This window comes from Lepidochelys kempii, chromosome 9 (assembly GCF_965140285.1).
Source record: "Lepidochelys kempii isolate rLepKem1 chromosome 9, rLepKem1.hap1, whole genome shotgun sequence".
Lineage (NCBI taxonomy): Eukaryota > Metazoa > Chordata > Testudines > Cheloniidae > Lepidochelys > Lepidochelys kempii.
In genome coordinates, this window is record NC_136388.1 from 45,296,926 (window position 1) to 45,317,152 (window position 20,227).

A 20,227-nucleotide genomic window follows, 5' to 3' on the forward strand; every position below is an offset into this window, starting at 1 on the left:
CTCTGGTCAGGTTCTCAGGTTTGTGTATGGAGGTGGGGCGGATAGGGTGGGCTTTCAGTCTTCCAGAGCTCAAGTAAAGACTCAGCCCTCCAAGTGGTTCTGGGCCCTGGCACTGAGCTTTGCTGTTCAGTCATGATAAAAAAAAAACACCCTGTGTTTTCACCTGCTGCTTATAACACAGGATCCCCAACAGCAAAGTCAAACGCCACCTGAAAAGAGGCCCAGTGAGAAATGGGTTCTACATCGCAAAAAGAGGTCTCCTCAGATCCTGCTGTCCCCACGGCCATTTTCCAGCATTGAGAGCAAAGTCTGGATGCTCCCCTTCCTCACCCCAGATGGGAAAGCCAAGAAAACATCGCAGAGGAAGAGACTCAAACCCCTGTACAAGCGCTTCAGCTGTGACGATATGTGGCTGGAGAGGTATCGGAAAAGAAATCTAGAGAAGGAGACGCAGCCGGAGAGAGAGATTCAATTGAGGAACCTCCCAGAGGACCAGTTAAAAGTAAGCAATCGGACACCATCGTTCCTCTCTTCTCTGGCACTGTCCTCCTCCTCCTCCTCTTCAGCTGCTTCTTTCTGCTGTCATCTTCTCTCTTCAGGCTGCGTCTCGTGGCAGCACTGTCTGCTTCCCTTTGGGCCTCTGGTCTGTGGCAACCAAGCATGTAAAACGAAACTCTCACCAGCCCAGTGACTGTCTTGAAGACAGGAGGCTTCTGTTGTTGCTAAAAGCATGCAGCTTCTGCTCTGTCACATGGTGTGTGATGGGGAGCGACAGCATCAAATCTTTCTCTCGGCGGGTGGGGAGATGGAAGGAGGGGGGAACAAATCAGTCTTCTAATGTCAATAAAAATACACTCATGAAATCCGTTACTATGCAGTGTTATTCCCTGGGACCTGCTGCGTCTCTTCAAAGAGAGACCCCCCTCTGTTCCATAACCTCTGAGTCAAATGCTGCACTCCTTATTCAGGCAAAATTCCCATGGACTCCCAGAGGGAAGGAGAGCAAAAAGTGCTTGACAGAAACTCTCCATGGGAGCCAGTAAATTGATACTATTAGTTTGAAAACTGCTCTGATTATTGCCCATCAGTAGCGTCTTTAGGAAATGTGTTATTGCTGCTTGTGACAGAGACCATCTGCCACTTCGACTCATGCAGACAACACTGCTTGACTCCCGGCAGCAAGACCAAGGTTTCCATGAACTTTAGTGAGAGCCATGTATGTATCCAAGAGCAGAATTTGGCCTATATGTTGAGAGAGCTAAAGTAAGCTCAGAAAGGAGGCATCTGTGTGCAGCTTTCTGCTAATAAAATGGAAACACTTCAGGCCTAGCTTTGGAAGCAAGATGTAGGTTTTCAAATAAAAAAGCTCCTGTCAGGGATTGTGTGTTGGTGAGTTTGCTGCATTTATTATTTCCCTTTCTCTGTGTAGACTCTTAGAAATGCTAATAGAATGTCTCTGACTGCCATTGTATTAAAGAGATCTTCTTTGAGAATTTAGGCCTTGATCCTGCAAACCCTTAAGCATATGCCTAACTTTATACGCATGAGCAGTCCTGTTGAAGTCAGTGAGACTACTTGAATGCCTAACATTCAGCGTTTCCATTGCTAGCAAGATTGCGGGCCTTATGCCCTATATTTGATCTACCTTAAAATGATTAAGGCAGCCAGATTGATTCTAAAAATAATTGATGAAAAATTATCCTCCATTCTCTCCTCAAGAACTCTGCATGCCAAATTTCTGTAGGCCCACACAACATGAGCTCATCTGCTGGTGCTACCACAGCTGGGTCCTAACAAATATTGGGCCAATCCTATGATGTGCTGTAAACCCTTAGCTCGCCATGGGCAGGTTCTGCTGACAATGAGTGATGCTGCTGGCTCTGAAGATGACATTCTGGGCATACAGTGTACCGTGACCTTGCTGATGTTTTTTAGTAAAAGCGATCATGTCATTTTCAGCATTGTTTAAAATGCTGGGGAAATGACTGATTGTTTTCAAGGGGAAAAATGATTTTTAGACTTACATAGACTCCATTCTAAACAAAAGGCAGTAAAATGTGTTAAAAAATAATTGCTTGACAGTGTAGACGGCGGTAGAAATGTAATTAATGCTACAAGAAATGTTAGCCAGCATCTAGAATATTAAAGTTTGTAGAAAGGGTGATGAATTATTTCATCATCTTTCACTTCTCCCTTTAAGCCCAGATGCTCTTCGTTCTACTCATCTGTTCCCTAGGCTGAAAACTATTGCTACCAATAAACACTGTCTCCATTGAATCTTTCCACTTTCTTTTTCTGCTGCTAACTTTAAACTGCAATCAGATGTGTAAGCATAAGGGCTATTTATAAATCCGTTATTCCTTTAAGGGAATAATTTGCACACAACTTGTTACCCCAAACGGAGTTACCCAGACACTTTAACTTGAACGCACTGGCTTGGATAAAAGAGTAAAACAAGTGTATTACCTACAAAGAGAGAGATTGTAAGTGAGTACAAGTAATGAGCCGTAAAAGTCAGAAATGGTGACAAGAAAAATAAAGATAAAACACTTACTGTTGCCTAACTTAACAAACTATATCAGATTCAAAACAGTTTTCTCACCACATGCTATTAGCAGTCTTACTTACCTAACCCTTTGGGTCAGGACCCCTCCCCCAGAGTCTAACAGCTGCTTCCTTTGTCTCCTCAGGTGCAGTAAATGAGATGGGCAGGGAGAGAGAGAGGGGTGTCCTGGGTGTTTGCCTCTGGATTTTAGAGTTTCAGTCCCACTGTTGAAAAATATTTCCAAGACGACAGGCAGTCTGTGGGGGAAGAAACTCCATGCCGTTTCTTTGCTAAATTGTAGATTTTTGCCCCTGCCCCCTTTCCTGCCAAAGAATGGCCACTTGTTTACACCTGTCTGTGGTGTCAGCTTGCCCTTTGTCTCTGAGGAAACGGTTTGGTCACTCCCCAGACTTCTCTGGAAAACATACTTTTAGTCATGATTTCAGCTTGTGTTTATATCTTCACATATAATGCAGCCACATGGATTTTGCCATGATACTATTGATCAGCAAATTGAGTTTCCAAATGACACCTCACACAGCATACCTTTTACAAACATTATTATGAGTAGGATGTGAACACAGGGGCATAGTCTGTCACAGTTTGCTTTGTTTTGCTCAGGACCAGTAAGATGCTGACCTGCCTTGAATCGGGGGAGTCTACAAAAATCCCCGGAGTCCAGACATGAAGCTGGACTCAGCTGTCACTTACAATGAAATACCACCCATAATAAGCTGAGTATATGCTGATCTCCTGTTTTAAAGTGTTAACATTTAACTGGTCCCAGCTAGCCTTTGAAGTAACACTGCCTGAAGTGGAATGAGAGAAATTCACACCATTGTTGGTAAATCAGTTTCATTTTGCCTGGCAACTGACTTGCATTAATTTACATAGTACAGGGTCTCTCAATGCAGTCTGGAGTATTTCAGATGTATTTTAATGCAATCCTATATTCAGAAGACTAGAGAAAAATCAGTGTCTAATCCGCAGTCCTGTGTAGTCCATTGATTCTTTAGGGGCAATCCAAACCTGTGACCCCCCACTCCCCATCTGTTTTCAGAATTCTTTTTGGAGGAGCTGTTTTAGCAGCATCTAGTCATTCTCTCTTCCCCTCTCTACTTCAACACATCGTTAAACCCTGACTGTTGAACTTGACTGCGGTCAAAAGTGCATCTGGTAGCACACAGCTTCTGGGTAATTCAGCAGAACCCAAATCCCTTGTTGCTGGACTTCTGAGGAATCCAGAAACGGGACAGCACAGGATGGTTATGCCAAACAGTTCCATTTTATACTCTCAATGGAAATAACAGTGGGAAAAGCAAATCCAATCTCTCACCTTGCTAAGCAGACTCCTGTCAGAGTCCCCATCAGAGCCTCATGCCAAACACATGCATTTTACATGTGTGAAACAACAGAAACTTAGGGTGTGTCTACACTGTGTGGTAATGCACACTATGGGGGTGTTGTGATTTCCAGAGCAGACTGTGTTGCAAATTAATTGGTCTGTGTAGACCCTGCTGGTGCACTTTAACGTTTGAAACAGTATTACATCAAAGCATGCTAGGGCACCTTCAGTGCACACCAGCAGGGTCTACACAGACCAACTGATGCATAACACATTAGTGCCTTTAGAAATCACACTCTTATAGAGCACATTGCCCACTGTGCAGATAACCCCTTAGGCTTGTAAGCAACAATTGAAAACAGCAGAATGAAGAAGACTATTATAATTTTAACAATCAACACCAATAACGTGCAGAACATTTTAACACTGTAATCTCCCTTTTCATTGCTAACCAGCTAAACTCTCTACACAGAACACAAGGAAACCTATCTTAATGTAACAAATAAAACATAGCACCCATGTTACAGGAAATGTATATACACATACAGGCCCAAATTATCTTCTCAGGTACGCCATTTGCAATCCCACTAACTTCAGTAGTCAGTTAAATGGGGAGAGCCTTTGGCCCGGAGAGTTGTTAAAGTGTGCAAAAACGTACAATTTCCCATTGTAAAGAGGATGTGTCTCCTTTAACACACAGAGGTATCCTTCTATAAAGATCTGTGATTATAGCCAGATCACGTGCATTGTGGTTGTATCAGGTTCACTCTGGGAGGATAACCAAGTTGTTTGGGAGCAGATCTTGGACCCAGGTAAGGTGCCTCTCTTGTGCATCTGAAGAATCACAGAGATGGGGATGTGGTAAAAGGCCTTTTCCAAATAGGTATAGAATTCCTTAGGGGGGTATTTAACGGCTTGCTGCCATAGGAAGAGCCCAGCTGGAACAAAAGCTTGCATTTTTCTAAGGAGCAGCATTTGGTCCATAGCGTCTGCTGTAACCGTTATGAAACTACAGCGTGTGCACAACACAGTAATGCTTTCTACCCTGTTTACAACTAAATATCCTAGACGTCATGCTTGGTATTTGCATTTCTGTGCTTTGCCTATTTTGTGCTGTCTTGTCGTCATTTGAAGTGGGTGTGCCCCCGGTGGGGCTTCATTGTTATTGTCTAAACAAACAGACACTGCTTAGGTTAATTTGCACAGGATTTACTCCGTTACTCTGGAGATGGCGATTGGTGCGAAAACATTGGCTCTGTTCTGTGTATTCCAATAGAGTAAACCCCATGGACTGGAACGGAATACTATTACTTTCAGCTACCTGAGCAGTGTGGTTGCTTTGCTTTTTTTCTTTCGGAAGAACATTTTGCTAAGAACCTGTTTTCTTAAAGAAGCCATTGGCAGGAAGCCAGGTTTGCATGACACCCTTGGTTACTTACGGTATTGTGGGTGAACAAGGAAGCAAAGATTATGCTTTTGGTGACAGACCAGTGTATTAGCAGGAAAGAAGAAGGATCCTAGTTGGAATACTGGACTTCAGTATCCCAGACCTTTGTTTCGGTCATGGATGAAAATATTGTTGCTGTGAAAAGCTCAGAAGTAGTAAAGGAAAAGGGCAGTAATGGTAGTGGGCTGGGGGCTTGCCATACCCATGAGACTAACCCTTGCTGGCCTGCTGCTGTCACATTAATTTAATTTACACTTGCAGTCACTAATAGTCTACCCAGTGAGCAGCAGCGAGAGACACGAGATGGAGAAATAATAAAAATGAAGTAGAAAAAAATATGCAGTGAAAGCAAACTTAGCTTGTGCTACATTAACTCCAGCGTTTGGTGTCTTTGATCACACTGTATATTGTGCTAAGATCTTGAATGATCTATAATGTGATAGGGTTTAACTTTCATCAGTTTGTAGCACGGTACGTGTCATCTGTGTTCCCTGATGAATTAGTAGAGGGATACTCAGTTTGCAGCATTCCTTTGGCTCCTTAGTGGACCGAGTATTCTGGCTCCAGCAGGTCATTTCTATGTCCTATTGATCCAAAGGGCTGCTTGTTCAATCTCATGAGATCTACCTATGCTATCTCATACTGAGTTCAGCATACTTTCATCACAAATCATGATGGCCAGGTCCTCCAGGTCTGTTTCCTTTCCACCTATTGAATTGCTGAGCTTTAGTATGAATTCTACTGGGAAAAAAGGACCCATTCTAAGACTAATACGGCTCAATCTACCATATCCTGTTTCCATTACCAAGTTCAAGTTGACAGCTGGTAGTTCCTATTTCAAGGTAGTGGGGGATGAATTGGGAAGAACATGTCTTGCTATGGAAAAAGTTACAAAAAAAATAAAGTTTTTCTTGCAATAGCAATAAACAAAGCAAATGAACATTCCTTTCAGGATTTTTTGCGGGGGAGGTGGTTTGGCAGGTGAAAACTGCCTTTTCTCTTGATGAATGTCCCTCTTCCATTTTTATCCATGGAGAAAGCTGCTTGCACTGGCAAAACTGGCTCTGATTAATTTTTATTGGGTAAAAATGTCATGGGATGAATTAGTCCATATTTGGGACTAATATATTAGTCCATCTATTGCTCAGTTTTCAAAAGAAATCTCTTGTCTTTTTTCTTCTTCTTCCTTCACAAGGTGTTTAACAGAAGGGAAATAATTTCATGTGTTTCTAGCGCAAAATAGATGCTACTTAAGAATGACAGGGTACCTATTAACATGGTGACTATACCTGTGCAAGATGTCGTCATGGCTCAGTTAACCTTTCCTTCTGTCCCTTGCAGCTCTGTCCTCTCCATTACTGTTTAAATCTCCATTTTAAAGAAAAGGCTCTTTTTGATGGTACAGATCCATCTCCCTAAGTATAAATCTCCTGATCCTGAAAATCCTTACCTTACTTACACTAGCAATCACTACAGCTGGAAGGAAATGTTTCAGGATGAAGCCTATAATTCTGGGTACCTAAGCTTAATGTCTCCTTTGTTTTCCTTTTCTTTCTTGCAGGCTAGAATGAGTCTGTCCATCACTTCTCCAGTTGCCTTTGAGATTCTTCCCCTGAAGTTGCATCCATTTTCCCAGAGCACCCCAACGGGCTTAGACTGCGTGGGCTGGAAACGGCGTATCTCATTTCCTGGTGTGTATGCTGCGTCCTTCTTACTTTGACAACTATTTTGCAAGAATTAATTTCTGTTTCATTGAATACAGACACTGTATAGTATCGGCAATATCATCCAATTCTGTTATAGTAATATTAATGTCTGTGCCCTTACAGTTCACATATCTTCAGGCTAAAGCTGTGCAGTTAAGTCTCTTTCTGCAGGTGGCTACTACTACCAGCATGTTACAGATGAAGAAAGTGAGGCATAGACAGGTGAAGTCTGGGTTGCACAGGAAGTTAGTGGCAATAGAACCCAGATCCCCTGACTCACAGTCCACTTTTCTAAATACTAGACAACAGTGTCTCCTTCTCTCATTTAGTTCCTTAGATTGCGGGCTTAGCATTGTTTAAACTCACTAGAGAATCCAGCCCCTCACAAAGAGTATTATGGAATAGAAGGGTGTGTCTACATTGCAATACAACTCCTGCAGCTGGTCTGGGTCAACTGACTTGGGCTCAGGCTAGCAGGCTGTAAAATTGTGGTGTAGACATTCAGGCCTGGTCTGGAGCCTGGGCCCTGGGACCCTGTGAGGGGGAAGGGTCTGAGAGCCTAAATGTCTACACCACAATTTTACAGCCCTGTTCCTGAGCCTTGTGAGCCCAAGTCAGCTGACACGGGACAGCTGTGGGTGTTTACTTGCAGTGTAGACATACCCTAAGGGCCACAGTGAAGGGAGTAGTTGATAATCGTTTTCTTTGCTTTACTGTGCCTCATTTAGTATAACTCACTATAGCTATGTAGATCCTGTCAGTGGACTTGAAAGTTTGAATGCATCCTCAGTACTTACAGCCCTTGTAGCAATAACAATGCAACCAAATGTCATCTTTCATGGTATAAGCTAATCACTGTGGGGGGCAGGATGGATTTTTTTCTCCATCTACACATTGCAAAGTTGATTAGATGCACCTTGCAAGCTTTGCATCAGGTGCTGGATGTGGCTGAAGGCAGGATACTTGAATGAATGGTCTGATGCAGTGTAATAAATCCTACTTTTCTTCATCAGTGGGTTCTCTGTGCTCACTCAACTAACTAAGGACACGTCTCAGTAACTCTCCCAGTGCATCTTGGGAATGAGTATTATGTCTGTGAGTGAAGAAGAGGTTTAGGGGAAAGAGGATGCTCCTAATACTTGACACAAACACAGAAGTTCTCTCTCTTAGGTAGTTCAATGGCCCTGGTTTTTGTAGTATCTGAGCACCCGACAATCGTTATTAACTTTATCCTCACAACACCCTTGTGAAATAGGGATTCCCCATCTATCTCCTTTGTATAGATGGGGAACTGAGGCACTAAGACCAAGTGACCTGCCCAAGGTTGACACAGGAAAGCTGGAGCAGGACAGGTAATTGAACCCAGGTTAAACCTGGGTGCCAGGCTAGTGCCCTAACTAGAGGACCATGCTTCCTCTCAATTTTGAGGCTTGTACTTGGCCACACCAGCACATTATATACTTCCAGAGCTTCAGGCCCTGCATTCTGGTGGCTGCAGTGTACCGTGATGGCTTGCGCTGAGAGACTGAGAAACCCTGAAGAAAACGTCTCTGACCCAGGTGCTCCTGTCTGCTTAGTCAGGTGGAGGTAACCATAAAGATATGGAAATGGAGAGGAAAGGGGGCCTGATGCAGCAGCTCCACTGTGAAATCTTTCCATCCTGGAGAGATTCCAGAGCTGTTGCCTGCCACCCTACCCCAGATATTGCTGGGGCTCTTTGGCTTTTGGGTGGGAATGGAGCAACACTGGGATATGGAAGGGTTTGGAGCCCCTCTAGGTGGCCTGGTCTATCTTAACGTTGTAGGTTTCGGAGCAGAAATCTGCAAAAGAGATTGCCACATGCAACATTAACTTCCCCCTGTGATTCCCCCCAGCTTGCAGAAGGGGAGTAGTGCGTAGCCATGAGGGTAATGGTGAGGTGCAGCACAGCTCCTAACTGAGCCTTGCTGCTGGAGGAGAGAGGACTGCAGAGGGCAGTGCAGAGGAGAGTCCAGCAATGGGGATTGCCTTAGGATTCTGATACTTGCGCTGTGCTCTCCCAGAGGATCTGCCCGGTTTGTCAGCCATGCCATCTCTGCATGGCTGCAAACCCCTCCGATGTGACATTGACTCCAGAAGGGTGAACCTTGCAGAGTTGTTAACTGCATTGAGTCCTCCCTGTGGGGTTTCTGTGGGAGGGAAGCATCGGGACTTGTTTGAGTTATTTCTCCCGCAGCGTGGAGCAAAAGAATGCACTTTGTCCCCGATTCGTTGTAAGCATCCCTCATTGCAAGTCCCATTGTAAGTGCAAAGTGTGAACCTGCAACTGATAGAAATAGATCAATAGTAATAATGTATGGCAAGACTTGGGTGGTGAAAGGGGATGTTCTACTGTCTCACGGGAACTCCAGCTAGCTCAAGATGATCTCACCTAAATTGCAGGTTTAATTAGGTTCCAACAAACATAACAGAGTCTCTGCCTCATGCTAGCTGGAGATAATTGGGGTAGGTACAGTAAGATTCTCTAAATTGCTAAGTAGGCACTAAAACAGCTAAATGAGCCTTGAGGACTAAATGTCTCCAGTATTTAAGAGATCACATTAAAGAAGGATATGTGCTGTATTTTTATGTGGAATATGCATGAGATCAGATGTCTACTTAATTTCTAGTTACTTGAATTTTTTTAAAATTCAGATACAAGCCTCACACTTTATTAACCAGGGAAAAGTATCCCTGCCAGGTTCTTGTGTTCTCCAGATAACCATATCTGCAGAAAGATAAGCTGATAACTGTAGCAGTTTTAGAGTGGGATGAAGAAAGAACATGTAGAAGATATTCAAAGGCACAGTTGAAAGAATACAGTTGAAAGGCACAGAAGAAAGAATATGTAGAAGATTTTCAAAGGCACAGTTGGTAGCTAGGTACCCAACTCCTATTTACAGTCAGTGGGAATTGGACGCAGAAATGCCGTTTGTGCTTTTGAAAATCTGCCCTGTGATTTCAGCAATATAGTCACCTGCTCACCTTAACTGATCACTCTTGTTATAGTGGGTGTGGCAACACCCATTTTTTCATGTTCTCTGTGTATATCTATCTATCTTCCTACTGTATTTTCCACTGCATGCATCCGATGAAGTGGGTTTTAGCCCATGAAAGCTTATGCTCAAATAAATTTGTTAGTCTCTAAGGTGCCACAAGTACTCCTCATTCTTTCTGCTGATACAGACTAACACGGCTACCACTCTGAAACCTATATACTAGGTATACAGATTTTAATCCTTATCAGGATGACCGACATCTGCACTAATCATCTACCTAAGCAGAGTATTAGGAACAGTTGGTTTAAAAATTGTTTGCTTTATAGTGGTTAATAAAATTCAAACACAGAGGCTGCAGATTAGCCCTAGAGACCAGAAAACAAACTATTTCTTATCGCAATGTCACCCCCTTCCTCCTTTGCTCTGCCAACAATGATGGCATTGATTGCCGGCCTGTGTGCTATTCCCACAAGCACCTTTGTGATTTCTCCCCTGCTGCCCCTTAGGCTTGGGAAGAACTCCCCAACACAATTCACAAAGCTACTGCCTTAGCCTGTTTCAAATCCTTACCTTTTCTGAGATGTCTACAGATCACAGGAGCCACCTGTGACTACTGACTATAACTATAACTCTGTTACCTTGTCTTGCCTCCATCCTGAGTGTTGCTTTATTCACCAGTTGTATATTGTTTAAATCTTAGGCTCTGATTGTGACCATTCTGGAGCTTGTCAGTGTTGTGCCTAGTCAAATAAAGCCCTAATCCCTGTTTGGGATCCTTTAGGCACTGCCACAATAGAAATGAATAATACTGATGTTCTGTGCGCAGTTGGCTCAGAGAACCTGAAATTCATAGGAGCCCCCAGTGGGGGTTATTTATATTGAAATAGTAGCAACTTTATTTATTCTTTTTTTTTTTTTTAAGTAAAATGAAAAGTGAATTTGGAGTGACCAATAGGTGGTGCCCTGGGTTTTTAGAAAACACTTCCCTAGCAAAACGGACAATTAAAGTTGCATCTTCTGGGAGGCACAGAATATTCTGAGATCAGCAGTGAATATGAGTGAATGTTTAATGTTATGACCTACACATGAACCTCAGGAATTCTGCTTGAAGCTGCAGCAAACTGGAATGAAATTCCACAACGAAACCTTTTCATATTAACAAAATCCTCTGGAGAGAGAGAGAGAGACGCTTTTCCTAGCGTTGCCATCTCAGTGATCAGCTACTAGTAGGGCTTCATGTAAAAGGGGTGTGTGTGTGTGTGTGTATGTTTGTTTGTGTTTGCTTGCCCATTTTCATCCTGGTACGATGTTTCTCTGAAGCCATTTGACTGGGCAATGCTCCAGGCTCACTGGTGAATCTTAAGATCAAAAACATCTTGGATGCGGCTACAGTATAGAAATATGTACATTTCATTTCTTACACAGCTCTGGTTATTTAATTGCTGCCCTGGACAGAGCTGTGGGTTATTTATAACAAAATCGAATATGACCATTTACCAGATCTTTTTAATATCATTTAATAGTTATTCTTGACTTTAAAGTTTTAATAGCTTCTGTATTAATAATCATTTAATGCATGGAAAGCTACTGTATACACTGATGCAAGGAAAATGAGGGCCCCCTGCGGTTGTGTTGTGTGTGGCCACGTGGTGGATTTTGGTAAAATCCCACTTCCAGAATCTGCTCCGTGCGTCAGGTTGGGCAGGGGGCACTACAGAGGCTTCTGTGAGTTTGGAAATTTCCTAGACTTCCCTCCAGTCCTCCTTGTATGGCAGGATGATGGCCATGATGCATGGCATTCATTGAGGGTGCTTGATTAATGCAGGAAAAATTGTGTGATCTTCATCCATGCTTCTGTTGCTTGTACTAGGACAAGAGGATGCTGTGCATGGTCTTCTAACAATTTAGAAGGTGCGAGACCAGCTACTCCCAACTAAGGCATGGCAACTTTGCCAGAGAGGAGTGGAGTGGAGGAGGTCGTGACCTATAATGCCAAACCAAGCTTCTGGTTAGTTGAAGACCTCTTCCAAGCAGTCTTTGATATTGTTGACCATGAGGCAATGTTTTGCCTGCCTGCCATTCATGTCTGGGATAAACGAGATGCAATAGTTTGATTCTTTTCTCTAAGAGACTCCGGAGGTTGGGGTCGGACAGTTAATTGCATGTTCCAAGGGCAGTTTCTTGTAAAGTTCTGCAAAGTTCCAATCTGTCACCCCTTTGTTCAATGGGGCCACTAGGAAAGCTTATGAGAGACTATTAGGTGGAGGAGATGCAGCTCTAACTACTTTTTACTAAAAATCAGTTGCTTGTGTATTGTTTTCCCGATGTGCGGTGGAGTCTGAATGAAAATGTGTGTGTTGAGCCTGAGTCCAGACAAGTGTGGGGTGATACTGGTAAGTGGTTGTGCTCTGCAAAGGTTATTGAGGGAGATAGGACCATGGTTTGTCAAGGAGATTTGCAATCTGAAGTGGAACTCCTGGCTGCTCTGGGAATCTAAGGTGGCATTGGTTGCTACACTAAGTGCTTTTGCCATTAGTGTTTAGTTAGATGGTTATGACCTTTCCTCTCCAGTTGATGCTTGGCAACAGTTACCTGTGCTGCTGTAACTGGACTACTGCAGTGTACCACAGGTGATGGTATATTTGAAAAAAACAAATTGGGAGCTTCGGTGAGTGCAGTACATGGATGTCCACCTGCTTAGCAAAGTCGACCATAGGACATATAACACAACTCTTCTCCAGAGGCTCTACTGGCTTCCTACCCATTACCTGCTGCAATTCCAGGTATTGACTTTGATCTATGAATCCTTTATGTTTTGGGCCCTATATTCCTGAGAAACTGTGTCTCAGTATGCTGCCTCAGAGGACAAGATCAACTTGTCTGGAGACTGGGAGCAAAATTCAGGTTCTGATCCTAGTTGCAAACATCCTAGATCCACAAACAGTTTGGAGACCTGGGATGAGATTAGTTGAAAAGTACATTCCCCTCCCTGTCAGCTGGCCCATTTCTCCCTCCCTCCTTCAAAGCACCAGGGCCGAACCCCAGCATTATCGTTGCTCTCTTCAGGTGGGCCAGTTGCCTCTCGCCTTGCCAGCACCTCCCTGTTTTGAGGCTGAGTACTCTCTCCCAAACTTTCAGGGCGTGTTATGTGAATTGTCCTCCCATCATTTGGCTTCTGGGGTGGCATCCTGGCATAGCCCACTGTGCACACACAAACTGCTGGAGTCTTTGGTGTGGTCCAGGAAAATACCTGCCTCATTCCATTATAGGGTGAGAGAAGAAAGGAAACATTTCTTCTACCATGACAGCTGGCTCATCACAGGAATATTGACACTGCACAAGACTTAATGTATTCTCTAATATCTGCACACTGGGCATTATGGGAGTCTATGATGCTAGCAGTTTCCTAAAGTAGAAAAGGGAGTGTTTTCCCATCTCCCACTCCAGTGTGTGAGTACAAGGGACGACAAGGAACACCGCTTTTCCTCTCATCAAGACTCTGGTGGTTTGGAGAGAGCAGCCCAAGCCTGGTTTCTAGAAGATGTGAAGAAGCAGCTACTTGGCACCCTCTGAAGGTCCCAAAGAGGGGCTGCTGGGCCCAGTACAAAGAAGGGAAGGAGGGCTGGTCACTGACCTCCTAGAAGAGAGGAATGGTGACATTTTTGGGGGCCATGGTTTGAAGAATGGATGGATAAAAGCATTAGGAGAGCCCTGAGGGGATGGCTGTCCTGATGGTTTTGGTCCAAGGAAACCTGTTAGGGGTTGTTCCACTGCCAGACTGTCATGAAACGTTTGGATGATGTAGTCCAGGTCAATCAAAATCAACAGAGTTTGTTCTCTCCTCATGGGGTGAGTGTAGACAGGTGGAATGTCAGATCAAAAGGCCGCCACTGAAACCAAAGTAAATGTTTTATAAAAGGATGCATCTTATGCCACACTTGCTGTGAATAATAAAACAGGGCTGTGTCTAGAACCAAGTGTTGGAACTCAGTGTGAACAAAACAAAACATAATGGCAGCTGGAGAGTTCCTACCCGAGGAATGGTCTAAGGACTTTCTGAAGTAATGTGTTACCGCAGTGGCTGGCATTGCCTTGCCTCTCTAGGCAAATGAAACATCCCTCATGTTCTCGGAAACAGCAGACAGTAGCCTTCAATTTGAAAACCTCTTTCAGCTAACCAAGACAGCAAGGATATCATCTACACTGTTTGATAAGGGCCTGTCACACTGGGAAAATTTCCTCCTAAATTCAAACTGGATCTGCTAAACCAGTTTTAAAACTGGTCATGGTTGAAGTGTAGACCTGATTTAGGGGGATAGGATCACTCTTAGTGAACCAGATGAGACCACCTTATTCTTGTAACCAGTTCATACCTCTTAAGCCTGGTCTACACTATTTCTCCAGCAAGTTTTAACGCTGGCCCAGCTGAACCAATTTTAAAACCAGGTTGATTTTTTTGGAAATTTCCTCCATGTAGACCAGCATTAAGAGCCAAAGGATATTTAACTTAACTGCCCTGTGACAATCCAAGAGATGAACTAAAGAATGGTGCCTCTGGGTATGCTTCAGCTGCTCACCAGGGTGCACTGCAGCATCAGTACTGACGCTGGAATGAGCCCTGAGCTCGCTCCCTTCTTTCCAGTGGCCACATTGCTCTGGCCATGGCACCTGGGAAACCTGGCCCATTTTTATTTTTGTATAAGCCCCATGTAAAGTGAGTTTTTACATCTGCATTAAATAGACACACAGAGAGCAGTGTCAATGGAAGCAAAGTTAGGGATTCGCTTAGTGAGATGATCTGCTTGGGGTACAGGAAAGTGTTTTTTCAGCAGAGAGACTGTTTGTTTACTCAGCATCCTGTGGCTGACTTTCATCCTGGTTTCCCAGCTCTGGATAGGCTGTTATGCTCACACTGGGCAACAGTTAATATGAAGATGTTTGACAACTGCTGGAGAAATCTATTCAAGGGGGGAAATAATAGCTTAATAAGAGGTCTTCATCATATTTTATAAATATTTAGCAGTCTTGTAGTTTAGCTAAATAACAAGATGGGCTGTTTTACTTACATAGTTTTTTGTCCTTTTTCTTCTTGAAGGGCAAAGTGGTTATGAAACTGACATTATAGAACAAAAAAAGTGTGTGTGTAGGAGGGGTGTGCACGTGTGTGTGTGTGTGTGTGTGTGTTCTCACTCGCACAACTTAAAAGCTAGTGTTGTACCTTGAAATGTCAATTCCTTCCTCTCTTAACCATGGAGAGAGTATTATAGAGTTTAGATGGTTGGAAGCTAATTGCAATGTCATCTTTATTTTGCACTCTGTCTATAAATCATAGAAAGATTAAATGGATTTAAGATTGACATACTGCGTCTAATCTTAACCACCGGTGTTTGCTCTGGCAATGTGTACTCTCTCAAAGATTGCCACATGTATCCTATATTGAAAGCTGTGCTAGCTGGTTCCCAGTGTGAAACATTACTGCGTACCTGTGTATAAGAGAGGGTTTAAATGGGAACGTGCGCACTACCTACCTAGGGAAAAATGTTTTTGTATATCCACAAAACCTTTTTTATCCATTTTTTTTATGGGAAAGTGAAAGCAAATTCTAGAAAAGTATAAACGGCTCTGTAGACAATCCATTTGCCTCCCTCCCCCAAATTAGCCATCTTCAAACACAAAAGACTAGAATAGGTAAACACAGGGGATATTTGATTAAGGTCTCCTGGACAAAGATTGCCTTCTTGTTATGTGTGGTACGGCATCTAGCACAAAAGGGCCCTCATTTGTGACTGGAGTCCATAGGCCTGCTACAATACAGATAATACTTTATCCCATCTTTGCGCTCCCCCAAAACTCTCAGAAGAAAACCAATCCAAAGAAAAAGTTTCTGCCAGAAATGTGTTAGTAGATGGCATCTCTGCAAGGTGGGATGGGGTTCCTGAGTGGGATTTCTGCAGCCATGCTTTATAGTATTTATATATTCCTTACATTGTATTAAAATGTGCCTATCCCCTGACACCATGAGGTCACTATTTTATTATTACTATTACAATAGCACCTACAGGTTCCACCTGAGATTAGGGACCTATTGCGATAGGGGTTGTACAAACACATTGTAAGAGTCCCTAGCAGCTTTCAGGTTAAATAGAAAAGACAAGCAAAGGGTGGGAGGGTAAACAAAGGCGCACAGAGAGAATGATTTACAGTGGATCAGTGGCAGAGGTGGGAGTAAAATCTAGATCTCCTCATTCCACATCAAGTGTCCTCCTAGACCGCACTGCCTCTCTGATTCACTCTAGTTATACTTAATGTGTGTAACCCCACTATTGATATTGGTTCTTGTTATATGTCCCCATCAATCAATGCTTCCTTTAGTGTGTGTTATAATATGAGCAATTCTGGTTAGATTTGACTGGACAGCAAAGAGGAAGTAGTTCTTTTTCAGTCAACCTGAGGATGCAGGGACATTTCTATATTGAGAGACACAGTAGGGTCCATGTATTCAAATATGATGAAACCACAGGTGTCTTTCATTTTTCTGTATTTAAAAGATAATTTAATGGAACTCCCTCATCCCCAGTGGAAAGGGAACATTATTATTGCTGCTACTCCAAGTGCTGCTTATTATAAAGACATAGTGGTCTGTTCAAGGACAAGCTGTCTGAATGGCTGGACAATGTTAAGTGCTTTGTCATAACCAGAAGTGTTTTTTTCAATAGGTTTTCCATTTGAGAAAGCATCAGTGGAATAGAACTCTATCCCAGGAAAATATTCTCCTGCCCCACTACTGAGGCAAACCCAAAGTGATTTCTATGTCAAAGCAGGAGAAAGTGATTGTGGGATAACATCTTTATTTCCCTTTGATAGAATTATTAAAGCCAAAAATGTAAAACCCTGGTATCTAAAGTTAGGGTCCTAGATCTGTATTTAGGAATCTCAATAATAGTGGCTTAATCTTCTAAGGAGCTACCATTAATTTCAGTGGGATTTGTCAGCACCTTTGAAAATCAAATTACCCTTATTAAACCTAAATATGGTATTAGGAGAATTTAGGAAAATCTTGACGTAAACATTGATTACTTTATCTGATGGATGTTGATATCGTAGAGTAACCTGCTGGATTTTGACTGGCTTAGAGCTGATCTGTTGTGTGCTTCAGCTAATCAGAGCCCAGATCAGCTTTATCCATAAATTCATTGTTCTGACTTTCCTTTATCACTTTCGGAGATCCTCACCATCGTTTTGCTTTTTCATATACAAAGGCCAAAGTGTGTGTATTTTAGTCCGTGTATTTTATGTTGGATTGAGAGAACAATGAATGGAGAACAAACATAAAGTCTTATGAGAGAACACTATGTTCACACTGTAACATTCTGCTTCTGAACAGAGGCACAAAATGGCAGCTCACAGACTCCTCAGAGAAAACAAAGGCATAGATTATATAGCTGCATGGACCATCATTATGACAGATATCTTTTCTGAGAAAGAAGGATGAAATGACGTAAGGCTAGCCTCTCCAAAAATTTGGAGTAACCAAAGAAAAGTCTGCCTCTAGAGAACCATCCAAGGTTTTACACAGAGCCTGGTACATGCTGGACCAGGACCCTAGGAGGAACACCAAAGGGGAAAGGGCAAAAACAATCACACTAAAGAGTTGTTTTCATCCTTATGGCCTGTTATAAACAGTAATTCTCATAGACCCAGTGAGGGGGGTAAACGTTATCCCCATTTTTCAGGTAGGGAAATGAAGGTGAAATGTCTAATCCAAGGCCAGAAAGGCAGGTGGTATCAGGGGTGGGATTTTGAACTCTGGGATTCCTGGATCCAATGCCTGTTCTCAGACCACTAGACAACACCTCTTTTTAAAATGTCTTTCCTCGGCAGGGATTACATGTGAAGAGTTAGAAAACTTTGTTTAAGGTTTGCTGAACCAAATCCCCAGATTTCATCCTAGTCTAATAAAAACCCTAGAAAAAGGGCACTTTTAAAGACGTATCCGTCTGCCCTACTAATGGAAGCATGATGGGGTGGCTGTCGCAGCTGACCCATCTGGTTGAAGGCTTGTCTTTTTTGTTTTACTACAGGGGCCCTTGCCACTTCAGAGCTCTGCCCAGGGTGACTGATATGTCTATTACTAATGTCAGCCACGAAGCTCTACATATGAGAGAGATGTGCCTCCATCTCTCTGCGTGTTACGGGAAATGGGAAGCATTAAACTAACAGGCAATTTCCCTGAACCCTCCAGAAATATCTTACTATCACTGGCAATACAGAGCGGAGGGGCAAGATCTCAAGTTCCAGTGGTGTAAATCTGGAGTAACTCCATTCACTGCAGGAGCCATAGTGCCTGAGGCTCCCTCAGCTGCCACTAGTGCCTGGAACCTTGTGGGTAGAGGAAGGAGGCAGCCGATTGTGGGCCTGATTCTGGTCTTACACCCGTGTAAACTAGGAATAACTTCACTGAAGTCGATCAGGTTCCACTGATGTGAAATAGTTGGAGGTAATGGGATAGTCAGGCTGTCTGTCTGCAATAATGTACCTTCCTTTGACTGGTAGGCTTGAGAATTTCAGAACCCTCAGCATAGCTCTCATGGGTTGACCTGGCCCTATGAAAATACTCGTGATACACCTTAAAGGGTGCTGGTTTTGCTAACTGTGAGTTCCCTTCTTTTTACATAAACAAAAAATGTGAAATCCTCATTTCTCACCGGTGTGAGCAGTTTTGCACAATCTCTGCTACAGTGCAAACCGTGTGCTCACTGCTGGCTTATTTTTAAAAGTGTTTGACAAAACTGCAGCCTCAAGGCAGGATTTTTGATGGGTGTGGCAAGGAGAGGCTGGTCTGGAAGTGTCCCTTTGCACTGGAACCTGTGCCATGCTTCAAAGCTCTTGTGGACAGAACAGTTGTTGCTTCATCTTCCAGGAAAATGGCATCCCTGCAGATCACCTCTTCTTTCCATGCTATCGACATACTCTGGCACTTGGAAGCTAACAAGAATATTTTAATTAACTAAGACAAGGGAGTCAATCATTCAGTTTAACTTGGGTCTTCTGCAAGCAATCACATAACTGAACCGAGAGACCATCCCAGTTCTATAGTATGGGAGCGGATGATAAATGATATTATTCAAAGCTCACATGCTCGCAGCAGCAGCCTCACTGAATCCCAATCTTCTGTTCCAGCTTTGAGCATTTATTTTTCATTTTCAATTCTTGTTCTAAGTACTTAAAATAGTTTTTAATAGCAACAGCAGCAGCAGCCAGTACTGACCATGATTAGTTTGCATGTTAAGTCCTTTCTGAGTGTTCTCTGGGGAAGCAGATAACACAAGGTCTTTCTTGCTTGGGCCTTTTAAAGATGTATGAATTCTGCTGTCCCCATTTGTGGTTTAATCTGACAGTTCTGTGGAACTGGAAACGAAGATCTCTGTCCCGCCCTGGGTTTTTTAACGCATTGAGACTGGCTTTAGTACAAAACTGCTTCAGGAAACTGCAGCTGAGAGCTTTTCAGCTGCCACAGAGGGAGCCTCCTTAGTGGACCCCTATGATGTCAGGTTGCATCGTGCAGCCGACTAGCGGGGAAGGGGCTAGGAATGCAGCTCAGCCCTTAGACAGCAGTACCAGGTACCACTGCCCTGAGTGCAGCCACAGAGTGCTCAGCCTCTTTCCTCCTCCAGCCCAGCAGAGCCCTTGGCTCTCACTTTTACCTGTCTGCATGAGGACCCAGCAATGCCCCAGCGAGTCCAGTGGGGCACACAGTGGAGAAAATTGCAGTAGCAGTGGAAGCTCTGGGCTCTCTCCGGGTTCAGATTCGGATAGCAGCGGGGTAGTGTGTGGTGGTGGTGGGATGAGAGGCGTACTGTCAAGATACTGGAGTCTGGAGAGTCTCCATTCAGCTACAGGTAAGAGAAGCTCTTTTATTGCTACGTGATATTGCACTGACCTTGAGAAACAAAATCAGACCATCTGGGGAAATTCCATAAGTTGGAAGTGGGCTGCGTGGTCTCTTAGTTGTAAGTGAAATGACAGAGAACCCTGGAACACTTCTTGGATCAGGTAGCAAGAAATGGGTTCTTAAAGGCTGCAGAAACATTGCTTAGACTCTCACCAACTCAAAGCTATCCTTTCCCTTTGGAATGGTCTTTCTCTTTGCACTATTAATATACAGAC

At 43.4% G+C, this 20,227-nt stretch overlaps 1 protein-coding gene across 1 annotated transcript in view; it reads left to right on the forward strand.

Moving 5' to 3' along the window:
- ARHGEF4 (Rho guanine nucleotide exchange factor 4) overlaps window positions 1–20,227 on the forward strand; it is a 331,159-nt gene that overhangs the window by 157,761 nt on the left and 153,171 nt on the right. Inside the window, 2 exon segments of the mRNA XM_073360097.2 lie at window positions 182–502; window positions 6,899–7,028. Of these exon segments, the coding sequence (XP_073216198.2) occupies window positions 182–502; window positions 6,899–7,028 (451 nt within the window).